The sequence below is a fragment of the Sylvia atricapilla genome, chromosome 6 (genome assembly GCF_009819655.1).
Source record: "Sylvia atricapilla isolate bSylAtr1 chromosome 6, bSylAtr1.pri, whole genome shotgun sequence".
Lineage (NCBI taxonomy): Eukaryota > Metazoa > Chordata > Aves > Passeriformes > Sylviidae > Sylvia > Sylvia atricapilla.
In genome coordinates, this window is record NC_089145.1 from 18,001,575 (window position 1) to 18,026,994 (window position 25,420).

General features: G+C 40.0%; 1 protein-coding gene across 2 annotated transcripts in view; it reads right to left on the reverse strand.

Annotated features, from left to right (window-relative positions):
- The window catches only part of LRRC56 (leucine rich repeat containing 56), a 58,183-nt gene that overhangs the window by 17,393 nt on the left and 15,370 nt on the right, over positions 1 to 25,420 (reverse strand). For both annotated transcript variants that reach the window (XM_066320988.1, XM_066320987.1), the window contains exons 3-4: positions 21,308 to 21,395; positions 14,529 to 14,589 (exon numbers count right to left, since the gene is read on the reverse strand). In XM_066320988.1, the coding sequence (XP_066177085.1) occupies positions 14,529 to 14,589; positions 21,308 to 21,395 (149 nt within the window). The remainder of the gene's footprint in view (positions 1 to 14,528; positions 14,590 to 21,307; positions 21,396 to 25,420) is intronic.

Consider the following 25,420-nt stretch of genomic DNA (forward strand, 5'->3'; position numbering starts at 1 on the left):
CAAGAACAAACAGTTATTCCCTCTAGTCCTTGATCTCTCCAAGCACTTGTGCAAGCAGGCTTCTGCTCACACTCAGAAGTCTAAGACTTCCACAGTTAAATCCTACTTCTCTTAGTTTGTCAGAGTTTTCTGCTGAAAACTGTGTTTTTTCTGTTGTGACAGTGGTTAAAGCCAGTGCACACAGACAGGGTCAGTCCATACTCACACTGTGTGCTAGCTCATGCATGGTGCACACTCACTAGGAATTATCAGCTAACAAGTCCTTAAAGCATTCTCCTGCTGTGCACACCATCAGAAGAAGACCTTAACTGAAATGACTTCTAAAGACTACTTACTTTACTCTTCACAATTTGGGCTACTAAGTTTAGTGTCAAATCCATTCCAGTTTCATTCATGGGTTGCAGCTCTGACTCTCCTACAGCGACCTGGCACAAGTCAGGAATAGCACTTTCAAGGTTAATACTAAACAAAGTTGATGAAGATTTGTATTCCAGACAAAGGAGTTAGGCTGTACATCCCGTGTCTTGGGTACTTGCAGAAGGCAGAACCACTGCACGTTTGCAATTCAACCCAGTGTTTGATAACAGGGTCTTGTTATTAAAAAATGCTTAAACAGACACTTCAGAATAGAAAAAAATATGAAGCTAATAATGAAGCTAATGGGAAGTGGTTTCTTACAAGGCTGAAGTTGGCTGTCCCAAAGCTCATCTTTAACTGAAGAAACAAAACACTAAGAAAGCATGAACTTTGTTGCACTGTTTGGTATGACTTGGCCCAGTTCTGCTCTTTTGTTTCAGGGAATAAACTTAGCAGACCAAGGTATCTATTCTCTTGCCCCTCAAGAAGGACACTCCAGCTCTCATAAAAAGCAAATGACTGCCACCTCTCCTTCCTTGCTAATGTAGAGGCAGTGAGGAGAAGAGGCAAAAACATTTTTTCCCCTTAGGGCCCTACTGCAGAACCAAATTCCTCTTGCTGACACTGGGGTCATGCTAGCTGCTAGAAGAGCCCAAAATTCTGGATCATGCAGTCATATTTTGGCCCTGCAGATCTTTACTCCTGCATCTGTAATGAGTCATCCCCAGTCAGAGATGTTATCACAGCAAAGTACATCTGCAAACATTTTATTCAGTAACTAACAAACTAATCTTTTGGAAGCTGCATGACTCATGCTGCAGCATCAGAGAAAATTCCCTTGTTAATTACTATAGAGATAATTGCCCTTGAGAGCATGGCTGCTGTAAGGTGAAACAGCCATGGAGCTCAAAGAAAGCTGCTCCTCACAATGGCACACACCTGCATTTCTGAAAATTCTTCTGAAATATTTTGGCTGGTGAGATGAGAACTTATGAGCTTGCAAGAGATGGGAGTGTCTCCTCTGGGACCAGCTCTAGAGCATCTGGCACACCCACCTTGGAGGGGATGAGAGCAAAGTGAGGAGTTGTTTGAGCACACATGACCACCGTGGGCGTGCAAGTGTACACACAGGCATGTTTTCATTTATGTTAAGTGCAGAGGGTGAGATCAGCCCAAAAAGGGGAGATACATCTATTGACTTCCATTGAAATGGCATCTGCACTCTGATAATGATTTACTAGGGTAGACTATCTTAATGTAATAATAAACTCTTAATAACAATTTATCAGGGTAGTAAGAGAGAAAATCCACTATAATTATACATGCAGTGTAACAAAACAGTCTCCTCAAAGTAATCATTGACTAAGACTGAAATTAATGAGACACATGTTAGAGATGAGGATTCTCCTGTATTGGGCATGATATAAACATGCAGAAAATTACAGCACCCATTCCAAAAAAATAGGAAGTAGGATTGAAAAGTTTGATGGCTGAAAGGAAAAAGATGAGACACTGTACAAGGCTGGTGGCAGTTGGTTATATGATGCAGCACTGGATGAGTGCTCCAGTGACGTGCAAACGACAAAGAGCTTATAGAATGAAAGAGAAGACACTACAGAGGAAACATAGCTCCCATCCAATTCCAATCCAGTGGAAAAGTGTCCTGACCCAAGTGATGTGGAAGCTAGGAACTTTACAGTAAAGGCAAAGAACTAATAACCAAAGCCATTATATATCCTGCTCACCCCTGCTATGGTTCATTCAAGATAGGTTTGAGGCAGAGAGATGGAGCATGGGCTGGGGATGTATATATCATAACCTTTGATTGTGATAAATAGAGGATTACAGCCCCTGAAGCTGCCAAACCAGAGTCCTCCTGAGTAATTACTCCACATGTGCTCCTACACACATGCTTGCCTGCAAAACACACACTCAATATCAGATCATGTTTTTAGTATCCCAAAGTGCCAAGAAACCAACAAATCGTCAGGATAGAGTCACTTTAACCCCAAAATTTGCATTTATGATTGATTTTGAGAAAACAATATTAATAAACTGAAGGGTATGAAGCTTGGGTTCCAACTATCTCAAGATAACTGTTGCAGGGATGGGAACTCATCAAACAGCCCAGCGCTTCTGTGAGGGTCTTGGCAACACCCTCCCCACTTGTGCACAACCATTTAGTATTTTTTCCCACGAAATCTGATGCTCCCATCTTGTCATCACTCCCCCAGGCTGGGGAGAGAGCAGAGGAGCAATGAACAATTTGGCTCACAGTACCTAATAACAAGTTTGAGAAATAATGTGTTCTTCCATTAATCCAACATACTTGTTCTTCAGGGACTGATTTGATCCATCCAAATTTTTACTGGATGAATATCAGACCTAGAGAGCCAAATCCTACTCTTGGTTTCATGACAATAAATCCTGAATAGCTCCACTGAGCTCAAGCTACCCAGTAAACACAACAACAAAACTCTGAACATTTTTGTCAGTTTGAACCCCATCATTTCTTCTTGAAGTCAATTTTGAATCATTTACCTAGAAATAAAGCACAAAATCCATGGAACTTGCAAGCAGTATCTCAAAGCACACCTGCATCTATTGAATAAATCTTCAGAAGCAACACATCTAAAACAGCCATTGATGCAGATTTTATTTATTTTAAAGATTGCTCTGAAAAATGAACGCACTGGTAAATAGAGAAATCTACAGTCTTATAAAATAAAGGAATAAAAGAATCCTATTCTAATTTACAGAAATCAAGTGGAATTTATCAAGCCATGATAACTGTGATAATGTTGATATGGTCAATATTATCACACAGTGGTTTGGTTGTACAGATAATTCTGACATCTGAAATAAAAGCTTTTAAAGCCTGAATGTTATTTTAATCAGTAACATATGCCCCAATAGGAAGCTTACATAAAAGTTTCATTGTGTTCTCAAATAGCTGTATTCAAAATTGTAAAACTGATTGTATGCATGTGTTCCTCGTACTTGATCAAATCCACGACACAGCCCTCAACTCTGCAAGAGTGCTGAGGCCACATCCTTATTGTCCCTGCAGTGTCCTTTTACAGCTGAACAAATACCATGTGAATGTGATGACCTGCCTTGCTTTGCAGCATTGCAGTCTTTGTTGGTTTTGTACTCGCTCTTCAAAATTCAAGTAGCAATATGCTGAGAACTGTTGGCTTGGTGCTCCTCTGTCTCACGCCTTACATCACCATGACACACAAGTTGCCTTCAGCATCTTATGTTCCCTTGTGCCAGAGTGAACCATGGCGCAAGGTGCAAGATAACAAGGATCATGTCTCATCTTTTGCTGCCAGAAGGCCACTTTTAGGCTGAAATACCTTGGAAATGTAGCACCTAATAACCTGGTCTCATTCCGCCTTCTGAACTGCAAAACTTTTCAACAGAAAGAGTTCCTAATCCTGTTGAGACATGTTGTTGGAGACTTCAAAAACTAAGTAAAATGCGAGTTTGCTAGGCAATTCTTAAATACATCAGAGGAAGGCTAGCTTGTTTTAGGCTGAAGAGAAAGCTAGCATTTACCAAATGTCTTCTTAAATAAAAATTGTGCCTACGAAATTCTGTTTTCATAACTCCCTTTTACATGCAAATGTAGAATTTGTGTGAACAAAAAGCTATTGTTGTCAAAGGTCTTCGCAGTAGCATGTCTCTGTGGTCCCAAATTTTTGAGGCAACCTTACTATGAATAAGAAGCTGTTTACAAAATGGGCTGCAGTGCTAATGCCCCTGGCAATATTTGTCCCAACAAACAAATTTCACTATTTCATTCTAGAGTTGTGGAGGATTTTTTTGTTGGTTGCTTGTATGTTAAGTTGGAAAGATCTCGTACATTGCTTTTTTTAGCTGTGGATCTCTGCTGAACGCTTCATTGACAGCAAAATGGGCATCTGGGAGGAAATGCATGCATCTGCCTTGTGCTGCACCAGGGGTAAATAGACCAGGGAGAACATTCAAGGTGTCATGCTTCATCCATCTCGTGACTCTGCCTTTTCATCTTTATTATGCCAAAGGGAGAGACACCTGCCACAGCTTTTGTGGGCCTACTTAGGCAAATTACAATTATCAAGGAGCCATGTGCTTTTGGCCAGCATTTTCACTAAAGCAAAAGCCTGAAAACAAGGACAGGAGACTACCTGGCTACAGCAGCCAAAACCACAGACTACCCAAGGCAATTTGGCTGTTTTCCAGGACAGGAGCTAAGGAACACTCTGGTGGTCCTGATAAGAGTACTTGAGCTCTGCCATGGACACATCTGTGGCCATGCTTCAACCAGAGACACTGCATAAAAACCCTTGTTGCACTAATACCAGTGCCCACTGCTCCCTGCCTCCCCCTCCAGTGCTGGCAGGCAAGGATGGCATCTGGATACAGATGACGACAACATATGAAAAACCCAAACCCAGTGAGATACATCGCTGGGCTATTCCTGATTTATAACTTTTTCACTTGTCATTGCTGCTTCTCATTGCCTCATTGAAACCACTGTAGCAACTGCAATATTCCATAAAGCATTATATTACTTGGAGAACTTTATTTTCCATGTCAGATTATACCTCGTTTAAACAAAAAGTGCTTTGTGAGACGAACAGGAGAGAGATATTTGTAAGTGGGAATGCTGATACATACACTTCTGTAACTCGTCATACTTGTGCCTAAGGTAACTGAGATGCTTACTTCTATTAAAGTTAATACATATGAAATGTAGCTTTAATTTCAAGTGCTCTCATTTTTTGTTGCTGTCAAAAAAATAACCTAGAGCAGAATAATGGACTTGATCAACGCTGATGGAGTCAGGAACAGCAATTCCTTAACACACGAATATACAACATGTGTGGGAAGGATAACGTAATTTTGTGTTAATTTCCTTTTGATCATTAAAACTGTTTGTCAACTCAGTTACTGCTATAGCATTCTCACAATGAAAGAACAGTTGCTTTAACTCAGCTCCCACAATCTGAAAGGAGCAGAGATTGGCAAAGTGTGGTCCTGTCAAACAAGACGTGCCCTTGACTACATTTTTTCTGCCCTACTTCAGCTCCAGCCCTTGGCACAAAGCTGCACCCCAGAGAAACTGTAGAAACCCAACACACCATGGCTGCATCCCACTGGGTGCACTACATCTTCCACAAGACCAAATGGATTCTCAAACAGGAAAAAGTTGAGACACACAGTAAATAAAACTCTCACACCCACAGATCCATTGCCCCTCAGTTTAACCCCAGAGCTACTGGCAGCTCCTATAGCTTTGGCAATTGTTCATTCTCACTGTTGAAAGCTTACATATAAAAAAAATAAAGGATAATGAAACTGTGGTTACAGAATGAGTTACTTACATTGAAGAATTGAATCCCACAGTGCTTTGAAATTTCCTGCATAAATAACTTTTCAGTCTCCCACATGTTGTGTGCCTGTTTCACAGTATGTTCCAGGTCTGAGCTTTGGCAGAGTAAGACAGATCTATTCCAACTTTGCTTTAATATAGATCTCGTCCTTCAAAATCAACACTTAGAACTCCTAATGCTTCAGGGTAAGCAGAAGGAATATTCTGTAAAAGAGCCAAATCCTCTGACAGAGTCAGTGGTGTTAAAACACATACCAAAAAAAAAAAAAAAAAAAAAAAAAAAAAAAAAAAAAAAAAAAAAGTCCCTGAATCCCTGAAACCTCTTTTTTCTATGTATAAGAAAAAACTGCCGGAATTCTGGATTAATTGACCACACACAACTACAGAATTGGATCACCTTGGAGTAGCTATTAAATTTTTGTCATGATTATGGCTATAGAGTTTCTGCTGTAAAAAATACTTGAAATATTGCAGAAGTGGTTTAATAAGAAAACCTAGAGAGAAAATGTAATTTAAAATGATTCAGCCTGCATATACAATGGTGGAAATGCAGGTTCTTGAGATTCTTTAGATCAGGCACATTTGTATGACACTAATGATTTGCTTCTGAGGCTGATGGCCATTTCTTCTTAGTAACTTTTTCTTTCTTTCTTTTCTTATCTGTGTATACATCTAATAAGAAAATAAAAAATAAAGAAGCTTGTAAGAAACAGATACTGGTACAACTTGGACCTGTGAATGGCTGTTGATTTCCTCCAAATTTATTTCCTCTCTCAGTCTCTAATGTTCACTACAGATCTGGGATGACAGACTTGTCTCCATATGTCCCAAGTCAACATTTCTTCCTTAAACAATAGCTTCAAGTGAGATTTTCTCTGCTTCTACTGACCTCCACGTGCTCTTCTACAACAAGCAAACAAGGTGCAGAAGAGAAGTTTGGGGGACCTCAAAGCCCATCATAGGATTACTGAGACAAACAGGACAAGGCAGAGCCTCAGCATTTCCTTTACAGCACACCAGTAGACATCCCAAATCTGGGGCAGGTGTGTTAACTGGATGTAGATCATCTTGACCTTGCTTTTGAGGCAACTGTAGTTGCAACACTAAGCAGAGTAAAACAAATCTCTCTAAATTCTTGCCTACGGTGAGATGAAACAGTAGAAAGTGGAGTGGTAGAATTGTGAGGTTAATGAAGTTCAAACCAGGAGATGCCACAAAAGGTCTTTCAAACACACAGTCTTTCATAAAACTTGTTAGCAAAAGTGTAGGAGGTAAGTTTCACTATCAGACCTTTGTGTTCAGGTTCTTACCCCCTAAGAAGAACATAGAGTGCAGCTATTGCAAAGGGTGAAGAATGGGCATACATTAGACCTGCTGATGAAATCACAACTTCACCTCCTAAAACACAAAGGCATTTCAGAATTTATTTCTTGCAGCTATTGATCCAGCTGTTGATGCATCTGAGAGATCTGATACATCCTTTAAAGATCTCATGATAGAAGGATAAAAATTTGCCACACAAATAATGAGCTAGAGAAAAAGAAGTGTGCATTTACTTTAGGGGAAAAATAGCAACAGGCCCTTCATGTGCAGCAACGCGTCTGCAGAAAATAAGAACAGCTAGATCAACTCTTGTGTGGAGAATATGCTATAAAAATTAAATCATGAAACTGATTGTACACTGAAACTCTATCTATTTATTCATTTTTATTCCTCTCACTTGGCAGTTACAACTGACAAATACAACCATTAGCATAATTTCCCCTCTAACCTGATTCCTTTCCTTTTTTAAAATCAGCATTTACCTTGCATTCCAAGAATGTATTTTCCCACTGAACATAATTATTTTCAATAAAAAATACCAAACAAGCTGCGGAGAAGCAATTCCCTTGTAGGAGAGAATCAAAACAACCTACAAACCCATTAAACTAATGCTGATTATTTTCTTATTTCCATCAAGACAATCTTTTCACAGCTGGATATCACTCAGGAAGGAGGCACCCAGCTTGAGCTGTTTTTTGTGTTATTGTGCCACAATTAAATTTCTCTAAAGATCCAAACATCTGGGACTCTGCTGTGGGAAACCCAGGGTTTAACCAGTAAGGAAACCCTGTCTGACTGTGAGTGTGGGGTGTGCAGGGAGCCAAAAGGGGCACCCCTGGGGTCACTGGAGCTGCTGAATGTGAAGGAGCTTTAGTCCCAGCAGTGAAAATCTCGGGTGGTGTGAGTGTTTCTGCCAGAGTGGCTCCTGGATGGTCAGACAGGAAAGCTTCCTTAACAGTTCCACTGGCAATGGGCTAATTACTGTTGCTTCCCAACCCTGTTCTTTGCTGTTTCTCACACTGTGATTATAACCATTTTTTCCTCATCACTGGCTAAAACTAATATTTAGGAGTAAATTTTCGTAGAGTGAACCCTGACGCTGACAGCTGAAACAGAGCAGCTGCAAACTGCCTAATAGCCAGGCACATAAGTACTTATTTGCTGGCAGAAATCCACTCGTTATTACCGACATTTTTATTTATCATTTCCATCCAGAGAATATAAGTAAGATCATGATACCATTAGGCAAAGCCTTATACACAACTCATTCAAAAGACTGTGTTTACCCAGGATAAAATAAGAAACTGAGATGGAAAATACAGCGTATTTATACAGCTAACTCAGGAGCTGAGTTGTATGGTTTTTTTAAAGACCTGGTTCAGCTGGATAGGTGCAAGGCATGAGAAAACATCCTGAAAGGAAAGGCCACTTTTTAATCAAACACAAAGTGGAGTGCCTATTCAGATAGTGGGCAGAGAAAGGGCACAATTACTTAATGGGCTTGTCTTACCTTGCAGGAGTTTACTGGCAGCCTTCCTGCACACATTAGCAATTACTTATTTACTTTGCTTTTTCACTAGCCGTGTTCAGCAAGCAAAAAGTGTTGCTGTGGTCTATGGTGATCCTCTGATGTTTTTTATGCCCTGCATTGTATGGCAGTCACAAAATAGAAACGTGATAGTGGTGTCCTGGAAGAAACCTGCTGCCATGGAACTGCTCAGATGACGAGAGCAGATCCTCTCTGCTCTGTGAGGAGAGAGATGCACTGCACCCTCCTCACTACCCTGTCATGGCCAGGAGACTCAAAACTGGAGCTGCAAGGGCAGGCCCTGCCTCATCATCCCCTTCCTCACAGGCACACCCTGTGCCTGACAGTCTGAAACAGAAAGCAGGGGATTTTCAGCTGGGGAAGGCTTCAGAAAACGGGGTGCTGATGGTGAGAACAACGGAAAGACACTGCGAGGCCACAAACTTGATTTGGTGTCCTCTGTGCTTGCTGCAGAATGGAGCCTGAGCTCCATCTGTGCATTTGTGCAGAAGGAGTTCGGCTTCCCTTGCTGGGGAATCAGCCTGTCAGATTCCCTGATATCTAAGGTCACAAAGACACATTTTCTACTTTGGGCACCTGACCTGGTGAAATTAAACCAGAGGTCTACCCAGGACAGATAAGTGGTCAAAGCAATCAGATTTCCCTAGGGCCAAAGGCAAACAGGCTGATTGTGCTTTTCTGAAAATAATCCACTCAACTAAAAGAAGCTGTATTTCTGTCCCCAAAGCATTACCTTTTATCAATAATATGAATATCCTTAAAACCATCAATGCTAAATAAAACTTGAGGTCACAGCAATTTTGCCCAGGTTTGTAATACTCCCAGGGATCTGCAGGCACTAATACAGAGAAGATTCATTAATACAGAGATTAAGATTCAATTTAAATGCTTTCCTAGCTTCTAGAAAGCATTCAAAGTCCTCAAAGAATATGTTCTTAAAAAGACTTCATAGCAACTTTAACTGCTGAAGGACTTTCAGTCCAGCTACAGAGAAGAATTAACAGGAACACTTTCTACAGAAACTAGCCTGCATTTGAAATTAAATGCTTTCTCCATCCTGAAATGTGAATATGAAAGTAAACAGTGATGCCCTGGGTGCTGAAATAAGGGTATGAAGGGATTCACTCTAACCAAATGAGAGCAGTGGTTCTCTGACTGCATTTGTAAGAACAACCTAGAGCAAGAGCACCCCGATTCCTCTCTAAACACAGTAAGAAACTGCTGTAACACAAATACACCATCTGTTGACAAACATTTGCACCTGTAATGCAAGCTGAATTGATTTTAGAAGCTATTTGGGGATTTTAAATATCATAACAGCAATGCTGATCCTTGCTTTTACATGTGATATGTGTGTGCCTATGTACACGTTACTGTATATCAAACATAGCAATCCAGTAATTGCAAAAGATTGGAAATGACAAGCAGAAAGAAAAGGGGGAGGGAGGGGGAAAGAGATAGAAAGAAATAAGTAAAAATTACAAGAGCAAAAAGTAAATTTAGGGGAATGATACCCTCTTGTTCCTCCTGCTTGAGGGAAAACTATCCAGAAAATAGTTGGTGCCCAGACACACTATCAGCACTGCATCAGTTTTTGTGGTGATCTGTGTCATGGCTCAGTCTTATACAAGATGGCGTAACTTGATTCAGATCCAGCAAAACAATTGGACCAATGCTTAATTTTCAGCTTGTGAGCAATGCCACTGAAGGCAAACTTCTTGTGGCTTTAAAAACATGAGATATTATATTTCCTTAAACTCTTTTTTGGAAAAAAAAAAAGAGGTTTATTGCTAAGTTGAAATACCTAAAGATCCTGACTAAAGTCTCAAAAAATACTTTTTAACATTACTTTAGAGCCCTTACCCTGAATTAAGAAAGAATTAGTTTGACTCTTAAAGTCATAAAATGATCATCAAAACCTTTACTCAAATCACTTGGCTCATATTTACAGTTATTTTTTTCACAGCCAAGAGGGCTCAAAACATTCCAAAAGGTGAATACAGAGACTCCTATGTTGCTAGTCTTTTCTCCAGGAGCTGCTGCTAAAAACAAAACAAAACAAAACAAAACAAAACAAAAAAAAAAACCCCAAAAAAACCCCTGAGGCTTATAAAAGTGTAAGAATTGTTGATTTTGAATGTACTCTGCACCTTGTTCATTTGAACCTCCTGATGATTTTACCAGATGAAACAGACCAGGATTACTTCCCTCTTTTTCTGGGGGATGCTTCTGCAATAGTGCAAGACCAATTAGAGAACAGCAGCAATGAAATGTTAACTCAATCTGGATGAAGAAAATCTGCTTTCCCTATATCCTCCATACTCACTTTTGCCCCCACACTTTGCAGTCTCTGCATTTAATCTCACTTAAAATATGACAGCTTTTCTGTTAGAAACAGTTGCTTGAGAAGCCCTGAGAGTAGATCACTCTTCTGCTGGCTACAATGCCTAGTGCTGAATGGGAGGAAATTAACTTCAGCTGCTGAAACAGCTTCTTCTGGAAACTTATGTGAACCAGGTCCCAAGATTCCCCTATCTGATTTAAAAGCCCTTTCATAAAGATATCTATCTAAACATTTTTAAACAGACCTTTCATTCATCCCTGAATTGAGAATAAAAGCAATCTGATAAAAAAATACACAGGCCTCATGCCAAAGAAGAAGTAGTAATTCACTGGCCTTGGAATATAGTTCTTTTACTGGAAGCATTTCAAAAATGAGGACCATGGCCACCACAAAAACAAAAAAAACCTCCAAACAAGCAAGCTCCCAAACAAAAAAACAAGGCAGATTTTAGCAGGCACTCTTCAGAATAGGCTTGACTTTTCATCCTCAATTATCAGTTCATAAATCTAGAAGTTCTGAGTTGCTAGCAAATCGGTGAAGGTCACCAAACAAGGACATAATGAAATTATTGTGGTTTAGAAAATCAACAGCACTATGAAGTATTTTCTTTTCACAGTACCCTGGATTTTCCAGAGCTGTTCCCTTTAACAAAGGGCCAGTAGAAAACCAAAACCCAGAAACAGCCAAGAAAGAAATTTCCTTTTAACCACCAAGATTGATTATTTGCAAATAAACTTTGATATTCCCCCCCCACCTTTGGATTAAATTAAATAGTTGATAATGGTGTCCTTTCAAAGTTTCAGGTATGCAAAAGTAATGCAAGCTTTAGGAGGATTGGGGAAGAACCATGAATTTACAAGGTAAGGTAGCTCAAACACCGTCCCCATCAAAGGAATCACAGCTTCTTGAGGAACTACCAGGAAAAGCCAATATCTAAACTCACTGACCTAGCAAGCCTTGCTCTCATAGAAAATTGCAATACAAGAACACCTTGATTCCTCACTGTCAGAACATGACTCCTTTCATTTCCATTGAACAGTGCATGGCAATGCACCCCTCAGCATTCTCACAACTTCAGATCCTATGTCAGGTTGACAGGAATAAATGTCTCAAAAAAAAAAACCCTAAAAAAAAATCAGTAACTAAAGTCAAGATGATAAACCTCCATTTTGGTATCTACCAAGTCAATTCTTCTTTCATTTTCAAAATGAAAAAGAGAAAAGTTTTAATTCCATTTCATCCCAAAATAATTAGGTAATCGTACTCTGTAAGACAAGATGAAACAAAAATAGTGACAAAACACAAAACATAGTCTCCCATCTTATTACCAACTCATGCATGCACACTGACAGCCTTTTCTTCATAATCATTCACCAGAATATGTTTTTATAACATAAAATAGAATGAGAAGAATGACTGCTTTTAGCATCTCAAGTATATACAAAGCACCCTCTTTTTTCTGCTTTTCTGTCCTTGCTTTCTTTTCAGTACATAAAACCAGTCTTCCAGCTGGTCCTCACAAGACATTTCCTATTATCTGCTGCCCATTTTCAAGTTACCACCACAATGATTCTGATCTTATGGCTGGCAAAATCTTTGGGAATTACTTTCAGTAAGAAGGAAGAACACTTTTTTCTGTCATCCTCAAAAGCCTCATTTGCAAGGGTTTGGTTGAATAAAAGAAAATAATAACTTTTTTTGGACAGAATTCAGATATCAACAAGATTAATTCAGAAATAAGATTCTGAATTTTGGAGTAAATGGCAGCAGGCTCTAGAATGGGAGCAGCTATGTTACATTAGGTATAGCAGGCATCACTACTGCTGTGGCAGAAATGTTGCTCTAATGGGCATTAAACTGATGTGATGCAGACATCCAAAAATAAAGTTCAAGTACAAGGCTGTGCCTGCATGGGATATGCCCTTAAATGATCTGTGTTTATCAATGACAGATTGTCAAAGATGGGAATTAATAAAGCAAAGCTACTGCTGTAACTATCCAGACTGAGTTCATGTCTGGGAGAGCCAACAAAATCTTCTTCTTTTACCTGTTCCCTGGCAATTGCATTTAACTGGCACACAGAAGAAGGAGCAGGTTTCTGCCAGAGTGGGTCACTCCAGCTTCTGGGGCTGGAGTGCCTGGGAATCATCAAAATATTAGACTTGATATCCAAGGCCAAACATATTTACGTTAGGGCAAATCAAGACTCAGCTTGAGATCAAGCATTCCCTGCATCAAGGTCCACAAGGGTGGCAGGTCAAAGAAAATGGTTTGCCATTGAGAAATTAGAATCTCAGAATACAAAGGTGCAAAATCCTGCTAAAATCATGAGTCAAGCAGTTTAGTTTTCCTGAACTGCATTCTTATGTTCAGTACCAACAGAACTGATCAAAAGGTTTTCTGTTGGCACACTTTAAGAGAACATGGAGCTTTGATGAAACTAACAGCCACTTCATGATTTTTTTCTTTTTAATATAATATCTCTTAATACTGTCAAATATCTTAATACTGTCAAAATTCAAATTTTTTTCACCCACTACTTACTCCTCCATTGCAATAATGGAGCAATTTCATGCTTATGACAATAGTTGGTTGCTATTATAATAGTTGCAGCAGTGTAGAATCACCACTTTTACAGGTTATGGATTAGAAGGTGAGAAAAACAAAATTTAGATGGCAGATCCTTCAGCTCATCACCAGAACAAGGGAAAATAAAATCAAAGCGTAACAACTGAAGTTCATTAGATACTTTAGAGAGACCAAGAAGATTTTATTGCCATTTCTTATGACAGAACATGTTCTCTGAACAAGAACTGGCAAGCCCACTACTTTTTGCCCCACGAGTTTAGCAGCTAGCCATACAAAGCCAGAGAGCAGCCCTGTTTAAAACAGGGCCTTTTACACAGCCCTTTTCTGATATGAACTGTATTTTTCCACTTTGCACTAATTAGCAAGGGTAATACAGATATCAGCACAGGAGAGAGAAGACAGCTCTGCCTCCCCACTGCGATGGTTTTCACTTATATCTTTCCAACCCACCAACTCCCCCCCAGCTGTCTGGAAGAAAACGTGATGTTTTCATGTAGCTCAGCAAGCGAGGGACATGCAGGCTTCACAGCAGCTCTCATAAACCTGATCCCATTCACTTCAGTAAAGCCAAAGTGATTTTCATCAGCTGAGGAACTGGTCTGACCCGTACAGAGCAGGCTACTGCGCACAGTAAAAGCCCAAAGGCTGAAACACTGAAATCCAAGCACCTAGGCATAGATAAGAGGGGAATTTTTAGCTCCTTTCAAATGTGCAACAAATTTCCATGGACTTCAGCATAGCAGGAACTTCCCTAGCGGCAAACTAGGGCTAATTCATTGGCACTGTTGCAGCTACACTGATTTATTCCAGATCAGGTCCCATCCCTAAACTTCTGTGCTAGTAGAGCATTATTCATGGCCTAGTCCATTATCATAGCATGGAGAAATGGAAGGAGTGAAAGCAGCATAAATGAAGATTTTAGCACTTAAATAAAATTGAGGGCTGTTATTCTTTATATTTATTTCATGAAATGATTAATTTCTTACCTCACAGATGCAAGCAAGCTATTGTTCAGCTTCAGTTCTCTCAGATTAGGCAGATGCACACCTGTGGGAACAGAAAAAACAATCACTTTGAAGACCTGGGATTAGAGTAAAGGAAATTCATGAAAATTACAAGTTGAAGCATCTAATTTTACAAGCATTTCTTAGCTGTTTCTGCCAGGCCTGTGCTGAACTTCTAAGAAAATCAATGAGATTATTTCACTCAAAGAAAATTTTATCCTTTGCATTTTTGAAACATATATGTATTGTCTGCATGACTACCCAATTACAATTTTTGAACCCCTCTGGAAATTCTGATATGGCACCTTGCCAGACAGACAACAAAAGAAATTGGCTTGATGAGTGTCTGTTTTCTTTGGTCTGATTCCCCATCCTGATTGACTTTGAACTGAGTGATACTCTGCAGAGCTAAGGGATACTTCAGAGTAGAGCATTCCATGACCTATTTAATGGCAAGCAGTGATGGACTTACTGGATACACAGCCAAGGAACACATCTTCAAAATATAACTTTGAGTCAAACAGCAAAAAAAAAAATAATGTTTCATGTCACAACATCATCTTTCATAGTTCACAGGTCCCCCAAATGCTACATTTTGCAAAACATTGCTTTCTTATTTTAATTTTCTGGATGCAATTGTTTACCTCTGAATTGTACAAGTTTTATACCTATAAAAGCCTCAGTATTCTGTTGCTATTACTCTAATTAATGGGGGGTGGGGTGGGTTTCACATCCTTGAAAGACATTTGCCTTTTTGGTTCACTCTAAAGATATCTTTGAACCAAAATCATACACTAAATCCCTCTGAGCTACAGAATAATTTAGACATAAGCTCAAGTCTCAGAAACCATTTCTTATGGACAGTAGCAAATGTTTACCCATCCCCACTAGCAGAGTTTACTCAAGGCTGGTGAGCATCCTCCAGTATAACATGCAACCATGCAGAAGTAACACCAATTTTAGACAAATTGGATCATTGCTGAAACATTCACATGTATTCTCAGCAAATATTTTTATAAGTTCTCTGAGTAATCACTGTCTGAAAAGGGTGATTTACCAGTGTCCAGAAGGACACCAGTCGAGTGCTTTGCAAAGGATAAAAAAAAAAAAAGGCGAGTGGGATCTCAAAAGCAAGAAAGGAGGTCATGTTATTCATTCCCCAAACAGAACAAGAGCATTTATGGCAAAAACATCTCAATAAATCATGCCTTAATAGAAGCATTATCTACATCTCATGTAATTTTGGAGTGTTCATAATGCACATATTGATCTTCATGTTGTACTGCTAGTTTTTAAGTTCATGTCTGCAAAGAACTTTTGGAAATATGAAAATTTGAAACACAGTGTGACAAACAAGGTCAGAAAAATTGCAATCATTTTCCACAATCCACAAAAATTGAAGAACAAATTAGAACACCCAGTCCTCATCCTGCAGGGTATGCCTTCTCATGTCAAACAAGTTTTATATGTTTGTATGGCAACAAAATAATTTGGAGTCCTGGCAGAGGAAATATTAGCATCTTTGTTAATTACTCACAGCACTCCTACTAGCTACTGAGCAAGACTCCCTCAGATATAAATCACGCCCCAAGAAATTCTACCTCCCCCTTGCAAAAAAAAAGAAAAAAAATCTAGACTCTAAAAATTTTCTATCCTGTTTCTGACAAGGATGGAGAGATTAAATGACATCCCCTGAAGTGTTAAAGGAAAAAATGAGAGGGATGTGGCAGCCTCCCCAGTCCCAGCTCAAAACTGAGCAATAGTGCCATGGATTCAGTCAGAGAGGTAAAAGGCTTACCAAGCAAAGGCTGCCGCAAAGCATTAAAAGGCAAAGGAATTTTAAGGACTAATGTTAAGCAGAAAATTTGAATCTTCTTGAGGAGTCAAGGGAAATGGAGAGACTTGCCCAAGAAAAAGCTTTTTACTGAATGCAGTTAGGGTTGGTTCAGGAAAGATGCAACTATTAAAGGATCCAAAGAGGCAAAGTGACAGGATGATAATGCAATTTTCACATCTGGTTAGTTCATTATTGTAACTTGATCCTCCATCTCAGATTTTTTTTACACTTTGGTGCAATCTATCTCTGGGAACTTGTAAAGTGTTACACTTTAATGTGTGGTTTACTAGCTTGAAATAGAAGTATACAATGTGTGGTGGTACAAAACTCTGCCAGGAATATTCTGCAATGTATTCCTGCAAGTCTGCAAGTTCTTCCCTCCTTTAAGTTTCATATTCACATGTAATTGTTCTTTGGTGCTAGGAATTCATTGTTCCATTGATTTTGCTGGTTTTTAGAGTCCCAAATCCTTATAAATAGATTAGAGGCCAGAAGTTTAAATTAGGAAGAGAAAATTGTAAAATAAGGGTGACAAGATACTTATCCCAATGTAAGAGTGTATTTCTATTTTTTTTTTATTTTAACCCTCATGGTATCTTTCCTCAGAGCAAGGACATGTTATACTTACATATAAAAATACTCTAAAATACAACAGTATTAATTTCTAATATTAATTTTAGAAGTACAGGTGGTATATTCCTTATCCTGAAACTGCCTTCCTTTGAATAATCTTGATTTTTAAAAACAAGAATGGTGCACAGAAACGCTGATGAGTGCAGGACAAGGCTGAGAATTCAGAATGACAGGCAGTGTTATCTCATCTGTCTACAATTCCCTTTCACTAAAGACCGGTTTTGTTGCATGGCTATGAAATTACTAACCACCAACAATGTACTAGTGTTAAACTATTCTACTGTACCAGTGGAGCAAGACTAAATGAAGGGCAGAAAGAGACACACTCAACAACACTGCTTGAAGTGCTGCATTTCACAAGCAGGGTAGCAAAGCAGATGTCTTTCCAAGGTACCTTGGTACAGCAGGTGACATTTAGAAAACTCACTAGGAGCAAAGAGAAAGCAGCCAAAATTCCAGTTTTATTATATGCTACAAGTAACGACACTTCTATTTCTAACACTTGTTTATATTACGAAGTATTCTTTTGGTAGCATCATATATCTTGGGTTTCTTATTGTTAAAAAAAATATCATTTTGGCTGGACTTGTGGTGTCTTTTGGAATATGGACTAGTGAAAAACAACTGACAAATGCTTGCATTGGCATTAGCCAACCACCGTGCTTTGTTGATCCTACAACACAAAACAGGCTGTACATTTCTAGCAAGGCCAACCTGATATGCAAATTAATCTTGAGCTGTTTTTGATCAAGTAAGATACATCACTTTGATGCTATTTCTACACGTGCATTTTTTGCACATTGCTGGGATGAACTGGGCAATAAAACTGGAGGTGAGCGCACAGCCCTTTCAAGCAAACCCACGGCAGCTGCAGTCGAGCTACCTGAGATGAGGATCTCACAGAAAACACATCAGTGCAGGGTTTCACATAAGCACACTGCCCCAGTACATACTTGTGACTCCTGGAGACCCTGCCCAAGCCCTGCTGGAGGGCTTGTCCAAGCCTTGCTCAGTGAGTTTGTCAGCACCAGCTAAGCCAAGACTATCCTGGGCAGGAACACCCACATCAGATTCACTCTTCCAGTCTCTGTGCTGCTCCCTGGCCATGCAAGCACCTGCTGCTGCCGTGCTGGCTGCCAGCAAAGGTGTCCCAGCTCTGCACCAGGAGTGCCAACAAACAGGGCAAGAGGAAAGAGGGATGATGACCCTGCATGAGAAATAGCACATGGCTACTCCTGAGCCCTTGGCAGAGCTTTGCCTTGATAAAACGCCTGCAAGGGAAGTGGCAATCTCAAGACACGTAATCAACTTAGTCTGGCCACCAGCAGGCAACAATTCAATAAGCACCAGCGAACAGCACTGTGGGTAACTTGATTTGGAGCTATTAAAATTACTTAGAAATAAGAGGACTATGTAGTGTCTTAAATAACTCTGCTCCACCGTTATTTTCAACAGGAATTTCTATAAGCCGGTCATGAATGTAATTCCATACCTGTCAAGAATCAAAACTGAAGGAATAAGCTAATGAAAAGGAAATAGTCCCTCTGTTTGAATATGAACTGAGGTCTACATGCAGCTGAGGAGCACAAAAATTGACTCCAAGATATGCAAAGCTGGATACAAGACTCGCCAGGGCATTCAGTGTTCCATCTGTCACTCAGCAAGGTGCACTGAAAACAGCTAGAGAATTCAGCAATCACCCTAAGCCCTGCAAAGATTCAGATTTAAGCTCTGGCACAAAGCCTTTCCTTAATTTTAAAACTCATCACATGAAAATATTTCAATATCAGTCTTTTCATGTTTTAGCCCACACCTTGTCCCTAAGAAAAGTAACTCTTCCTCCTTACTATGTCATGCCACTTTATAGAGGCAGACACGACAAACTGGGCAAGGTTAACAGGATGGTGCTTTAAACTTTAGCACATCCCAAAGTGGAATGGTCTCAAGAAAAACATCAAGCAACAAGTTTTAAATCACTCTAGAAATCTTTGGGCCCTGAGTGTTTGTGTTACAGTCTGTAACACAGGCTGTGAACCTTGAAATGTTTCTCAAGTAAAAACTGTGGTGTAAATTTGGGATTTGAGTGCCATAAGGTCCCAAGTGACTCAGAATTATGTTCAGTCTCACAGCTTTTAACACTTTCACCTGGTCGTTTAAGACCTTGCATGGCTTGTTTTATCCTTACACATAAAACCAGTCAAAACAATATTGATTACTGAGTGTGGACTGATCATCCAAACAATTTGCTGATGATAAGTCCCACCTTCTACAACTAAGGAATACAGTGAGAGCAAGGCGAAGCGGTTTAGTATGTGTATAAAGAAAACTTATTAGCCAGGCTCGAAATGCAAAATGAACACTAAATTACAGAGCAGTCCAGGCTGGAAGGAACAGCTGGAGGTCTCAAGCCCAGCATCCCGCTCAGACCCAGGCTGTCTCTGAGATCAGGGTGCTCAGGTCTTGAAAACCTATTGAGATGAAGTCTCCAAACCTCTCTGGATACTCCTATTGCTTGACTGTCCTAATAGGGGGAAAACTTTACATCCTGCCACACTGGACGTCTCTCATTGCAGCTGGCCTGATTCTTACCCTACTCTTTTCCTCAGGCTATTTCTCCGGACCTCTGTGACCACAGAACAGGTCAGCAGCACAGTTCAGGGGCAGGCAGCCAGCAGGGAGCAAGCAATGAGCCCAACATCTTCAACAGCAGTCTTGCTTGCATTCGCAGCAGAGGTGCAAACTGCTCTGCAAAACCCCTAAACATTTAGGCCTTACTCCATGTGCCTAAAAATCATCTGCCATATGAAAACATATGAAACTGAGGAAAGCTTTCTACCCTAGCCACCTACTGACATTTGCAAAGAGATTTTCACAGGAAGAAAACCCAGAAACACACCTTAAAGAAAAAAAAAAAGAAAAAGAAAAAAAAAAAAAAAAAAAAAAAAGAACAGAAGGAAATTCAGACTGGTCTGGATGTTCTGTTATTCTCAAAAGCAGTGGGGACCTGCAGGTGCTGATTTTTATGGCCCTCAAGGGCCAACTGTTGGTGTGAACAGTGGGAGATAAACAAGATGGAAATTATTTGTATTGTGGACATAGTGTTCTGTAATTCACATACTGTAAATGTTGCAAAAGCCCAACTATGGGCTAAAGAGGGGAGGAGAAGGGATTTATTCCAGTAATGAAAAGGAAGTATAGAGTGATGAAGGTGAAACATTTTGCTGGCCTGTCACAGCTAATGTAAAATGGCATAGGAATGGGAGCACACTTTTGAGCATCATAGAAATGGCTTAATGGGATTTCCTTATCAACTGGAGGAAACATGATTGAGTAGACTATGATCTCTGAAAGAAATGGACATAACTTACCTTAAATTATCAAGTGCCTATGAGAAAGAGACTTATTCATTAAATAAACAGAATAACCAATACAAAGGGGCTATATATACAAAACAAAAGCCCCTTTCACTGTTCTTGCTCAACCATTCTTGACAAATAGACATCAAAAGACCCATTAAAGCTAGTTAGCTGTTGCATTAGTCATTTGCATATGAAAAATTAACTGCTTGTCTGAAAGCACTAGTACACGGTTTTGGGGACACAGCTCCTTTTTAGCACAGAAAATACTACCCTGAAGCAGTTACTCAGCTTCAATGTAGCAGAAGATGGACGCGGGCGTGGTAGGAATCCACACGACAGAAAATGACTGCTAGTACTGGTAAAAAATGCAAGGCTTTATATTCTCAGTGTTAACTCTTCTACAGAGGGAATTCCTTTTGTACTTCCCTAGTTCAGTGATGATGACATAAAAACAAATGCCAATGCTAGGGTTGTTTGGGGCTCATCAAAATGATCTATCTACAGGACCTGCCTCCAGCTCGTTTTCCTCACTGAGCTGTTCAGTGAGGCCATACAAGGTGCAAAGACAGGCTGCTGGAAGCATGAGCCACTGATAGCACTGGCAATTCCTCAGCCACAGGGAAATCTCACAGTGGAGAGAAGCTGACCTTTGGCTCCTGTTTTGCTAGAGACGAGTAAATGCTCATACAAGAAAAATTCGTCCAAACTAATGGGCTTTAGACAGTACTCATCCCATGGGGAGAGTTTCCAGTCTTATTCAGAGCCTCACACAAGAAGACAGAGATCAAGGAGTGTGAGGTACAAGGAGATCCCATTTCAAGAACTCTTGATAAGGACAGTACTTTTCACTGGCTGTTTGTTAGTGAATCCCCAGTCAAGACACCATAAAGAAACATTCAAGATGATGAGCAGAAAATAAAGTGTTTTCTTACCAAAGTTGCCCAAGCTGATCTCTCTGGTGTCTACTCGCATCTCTAGAGCCTTCACTTGCTTCAGATCATCTACCCCTGCCAATTTTTTCTGTTAAGATAAGCAGAAATATATGTATACTCTCATGCAATAAACCAGATAGCACAGTAGCAAAAAGGTGTAGACAGATTTTCAACCAGTGTTCTGCCAACAAATATTTCAACAAGACTAGATGTGCAATGAAATGAACTACATTGAAATGAATGTAGTATTCGAAGACCTTTCCTCCTTGTAGCCCCAAAATAATCTAGTCTCCCAAAACTTACACACTGCTTAAAGAGTCAAGTCTCAGGGTTACATTCAAGCTGCAAACAGACCTACAAGCCAGCTACCTTCATTTAAACAGTATGTCCATGGTTTAAGACCTGCACTAGTTCTGCACTAATCCTCAGCAGACAGAAAGTGGTAACCTTAAACATCACCTGAAATCCAAAAGCTGCTGGTAAGTAAAACCTAACAAAACACGCTGTTTACCTTTTAACCCAAAATAATAAAAAGAAACGTGATTTTAGCTCAAGCAGCTCACTTTTCTGAAAGAAGACTACACTAATTACAAGAATTATGAATTTCTTCAGAAATAGCTAAGCAATGCAAATAGAACTTTCAAAATCCTTCATTATTTTTACAGAGTTGTAGTAATTGATGAACCATTGCATTAAACAAGGATGTGTGTGAACGCAGACTCTTCTAATCTTTCCTAATATCCAAAAGTATGTGTTGACAGATACATGTAATATTTTGCCTCAGCAGAGGTAAGCAGGAGGAACAAAACAAGCAGAAATTATACACAAAGGAGAGAAGCTCTAAGACTGCCAGTGAAAACTACAGCAAGGCTGTGAAATCCTGAGATGTGAGGCTGTGACTCCACAAGGAGCTGAAGCAATCTCACATTACCACTGTCCTCACCCCCTATTTCTTCCTATGATCCAGCTTCTCTCATTCAGGGTGCATATCCCACCACCTCCTTTGCTTTAGTTGCACGAATTTTACTTTAGTTGCATGAATTCAAGAAAGCAGACCAGAAGAACTGCATCCTTTCTTCCTCATTGGTTAGTGGCTCATGGAGGAGTCTGAAACAATTCTTGAGAAATGAGAAGCAAGGTTTTATTTATGACACTAACTGCCTGAAATTGTTGATGAAACTTCTATATTTTCACCTTTCTGTGTCAAAACAGTTAAGATGTGGGGCTGAACATGTCCACTTCAAAGAACTGCCTGATCCTGGCATCAGAGTTTCCTCCTCAATGATGCAACCAAGAGCAGGGGTTGAAAAAGAAAGACCTTTTGGGCCTTTTCTTGAGGTGAAGGCAGAAAGTAATTCAGTAACCACCACGTACAGGAGACAAATTAAAATGCTACAACACCATTAAAAAGCGACAACATTCTTTAGGTTTTTTAATAAGGGAGAACTTACTCATTAGAAGGGAATGTGTAGGATGACCTCTGCTTATGAGTTTTGGGAAGAAAAAATAACCACGAGAATATCCAGTTAATTTTGCAAGGAAAAAAATGATGGTTGCAACATTCCTGCTCATTAGGTAACATTTTTATTGTGTTCAAGTGGCTGCAGTTTCCGCTGGTGGCTCCACATCCTCTTACAAAGGACCAAAACCAGCCTGAGTGTAACTGAGATGGCAATCCAAAAGGACAATGTTTCCAGGAAAAGCTGAGCATTCCTTCTTGAAAAACTGTCCCCCTTTATAAGGTCTTGGCTTGTACTCCTAAGAAACAGAATTATCCAATAGCTTCAACTGCTTTTGAACTATTTTTAAAACATTATGTTTAAAATTATTTTTTTAATCTTATTTTAAATATTTTCTTTTAAAACTGTGATTTTAAGCAGGCTGAACATAAGAACGCTTCTAAGACTCTATCCCCACAAGCAGCCACCACAAAATGTGTTTTGCTCTTGCAAAGGCAGCGAATTTAACAGCTACAGACTGCTTTTTCTCTCCAAGTGAACACAAGATCCCTCATGGCAAGACACATTTTGCAGTAACCCTTTTGAGCAGATGACACTGTCTGTCACATAGCACGAGATTATGTGTGAAATGAGAGCTAGCTGATGTCCTGGCATCAAACCATGCACTCAGATTGCTGGATTTGGATGCAAGTTCACTGTCATTAAAGGAAGAAGCTTCTGAAAAATACCTCCCTACTTGCCATCAAAATATTTTTAAGAGACTACATCAGAACAGGAAGAAGTCTCAGAAGAAGTAATAAGCTTAGGGTCACATACTTTGTCAGTTGAGTAGCAAAAGGTCTTGATACCCCAAGGAGCCTTTGCTCCTTTTTTTTGTCCTTTTCTCCTTTGCTGTCTGCAACTTCCCTGCATGCTGTCCTTCCCCTGCTGTATTCTAGACAGCCCCCCTTCACAGTTCTGCTCCCTGATGTTTTTCTCAAAATCCAAATATAAAACCTGCATGAAGTTATAGTCTCTCCTCATCTAGGGTTCTGTATTTCTCATACCAGGGATTACCAATGTCATTCCTTACCCTCCTTTTCTTCTCCCTGATCCACTATCTGTACCTTTTCCCCTATCGGAGAGATGAGCTGCTTAATGCACCAGTATTTTTGTACTGCAACAGGCAGAACTGTGACTCCAGTGCTGGAAAGGGTTATTGGCTGTCATCACCAGCTCTTTGAACTATAGATAGCTGCCTTGAAGCATGTGCTAACCAGATGCAACAAACTCCATATACTCTCGATGCCCATCTCCCTGTTCTGCATTTCCAAGAGTCTCTGTGACACTCACTGTCCTTCCATCTGCTGATGGTGAGGAGATGCTGGAACCAGTTTGCTGTGGAATGCACAAGTCAGTGTAGTACATGAAGGAAATGGGAAATGCTCTCAGGTGGAGGATATGAGCTTATTTAAAGGCACTAGAGCACTGAGACCCCAGGTGTTGATCGCAAGTGGGTCAGCAAGGAAAGGCCAGGATGGCAGTTCAACAGGAGGATACACGGGGAATGGTTCCTGTGGAAGATAGTTAGGACATTACTACTCTGCAGACACCATTCTTGGCATGCTGGTGCACCTGCATATAAGATACTTCTCATGTCACAGCTAAAATTCTGACACCAGGAATGGAGGTCATTTAGGGAAGAGCATGAAAACATTTAAGCAAAGATGAAACCTATTTAGCAGGATCTTCTATTTATGCTATTGTTTAATGTCAAAGCATGGGAACCTTCATCAAAATTTGAAAGGAGTGACATTCTGGATGAATTTTGCTACAAAAGGAAAAGAAAATCATGACCCAACACACAGAAGGGGTCATCAGCTTGGACAGAGAGATGGCACCACGTGGATAGAAGCGATGCTACAGTGCTCTGTCTCATTTCATTCCTAGGGCCATCCCAGGTCTAGGACAGGTTCCTGCCCTAATTCAGAGGTGTCCCACTGTGGTTTCAGGTAATGACTGCCTCTCATAGCTTAATGGGATGTTCTGACAGCCAGGGACAGAATGTCTCTGCCTGTGCCCCAGGAATGCTCACAGACATGGAGGTACTGCACCATCTAGGTGTTTCTTTGGCTGTTTCCAGCTGCTCAGCCTCCACACGGAGCAAACAGAAATGGACCAACAATCAGTTCTAGGCAAAGAGTGGGATATATTCACAGTTATTCTAGGTCAAAAAGATACCTTGAGAAAACAAATATAATTCTAAGCTGAGTATTGGTGTTCAGAGAGGGCTCTGCTTGCCACCCTTCTGCAGCCCTGCAAGGGAGGTATCAGTCAGACAGAGATGTTTTCTGAAGAATCAAACATCAAAATCTTCCTGGCACATCTCATTCAAGGAGGTGGCCTGAAAGGTTGATTCTGAGCAGCAGTTTTACACTCCACTGTAAATTTATTTATTTGAAAGGAGATATTTCCACGGTAAAGTGCTGCACAAGTCTTTGAAGATACTTTGAATACAGCGTAAGTAAAACAAAGATGAATAAAGTTCACTTTACATTTTTTCACCTTCTTCAAAATGGGAGTAAAACTATTTTTTATGAAGAAGCTACTGGTAAATAATTTAGATGATATTTTAAGAAGCAAGTCCATGATTTTGTTTCACAAATCATCCCCA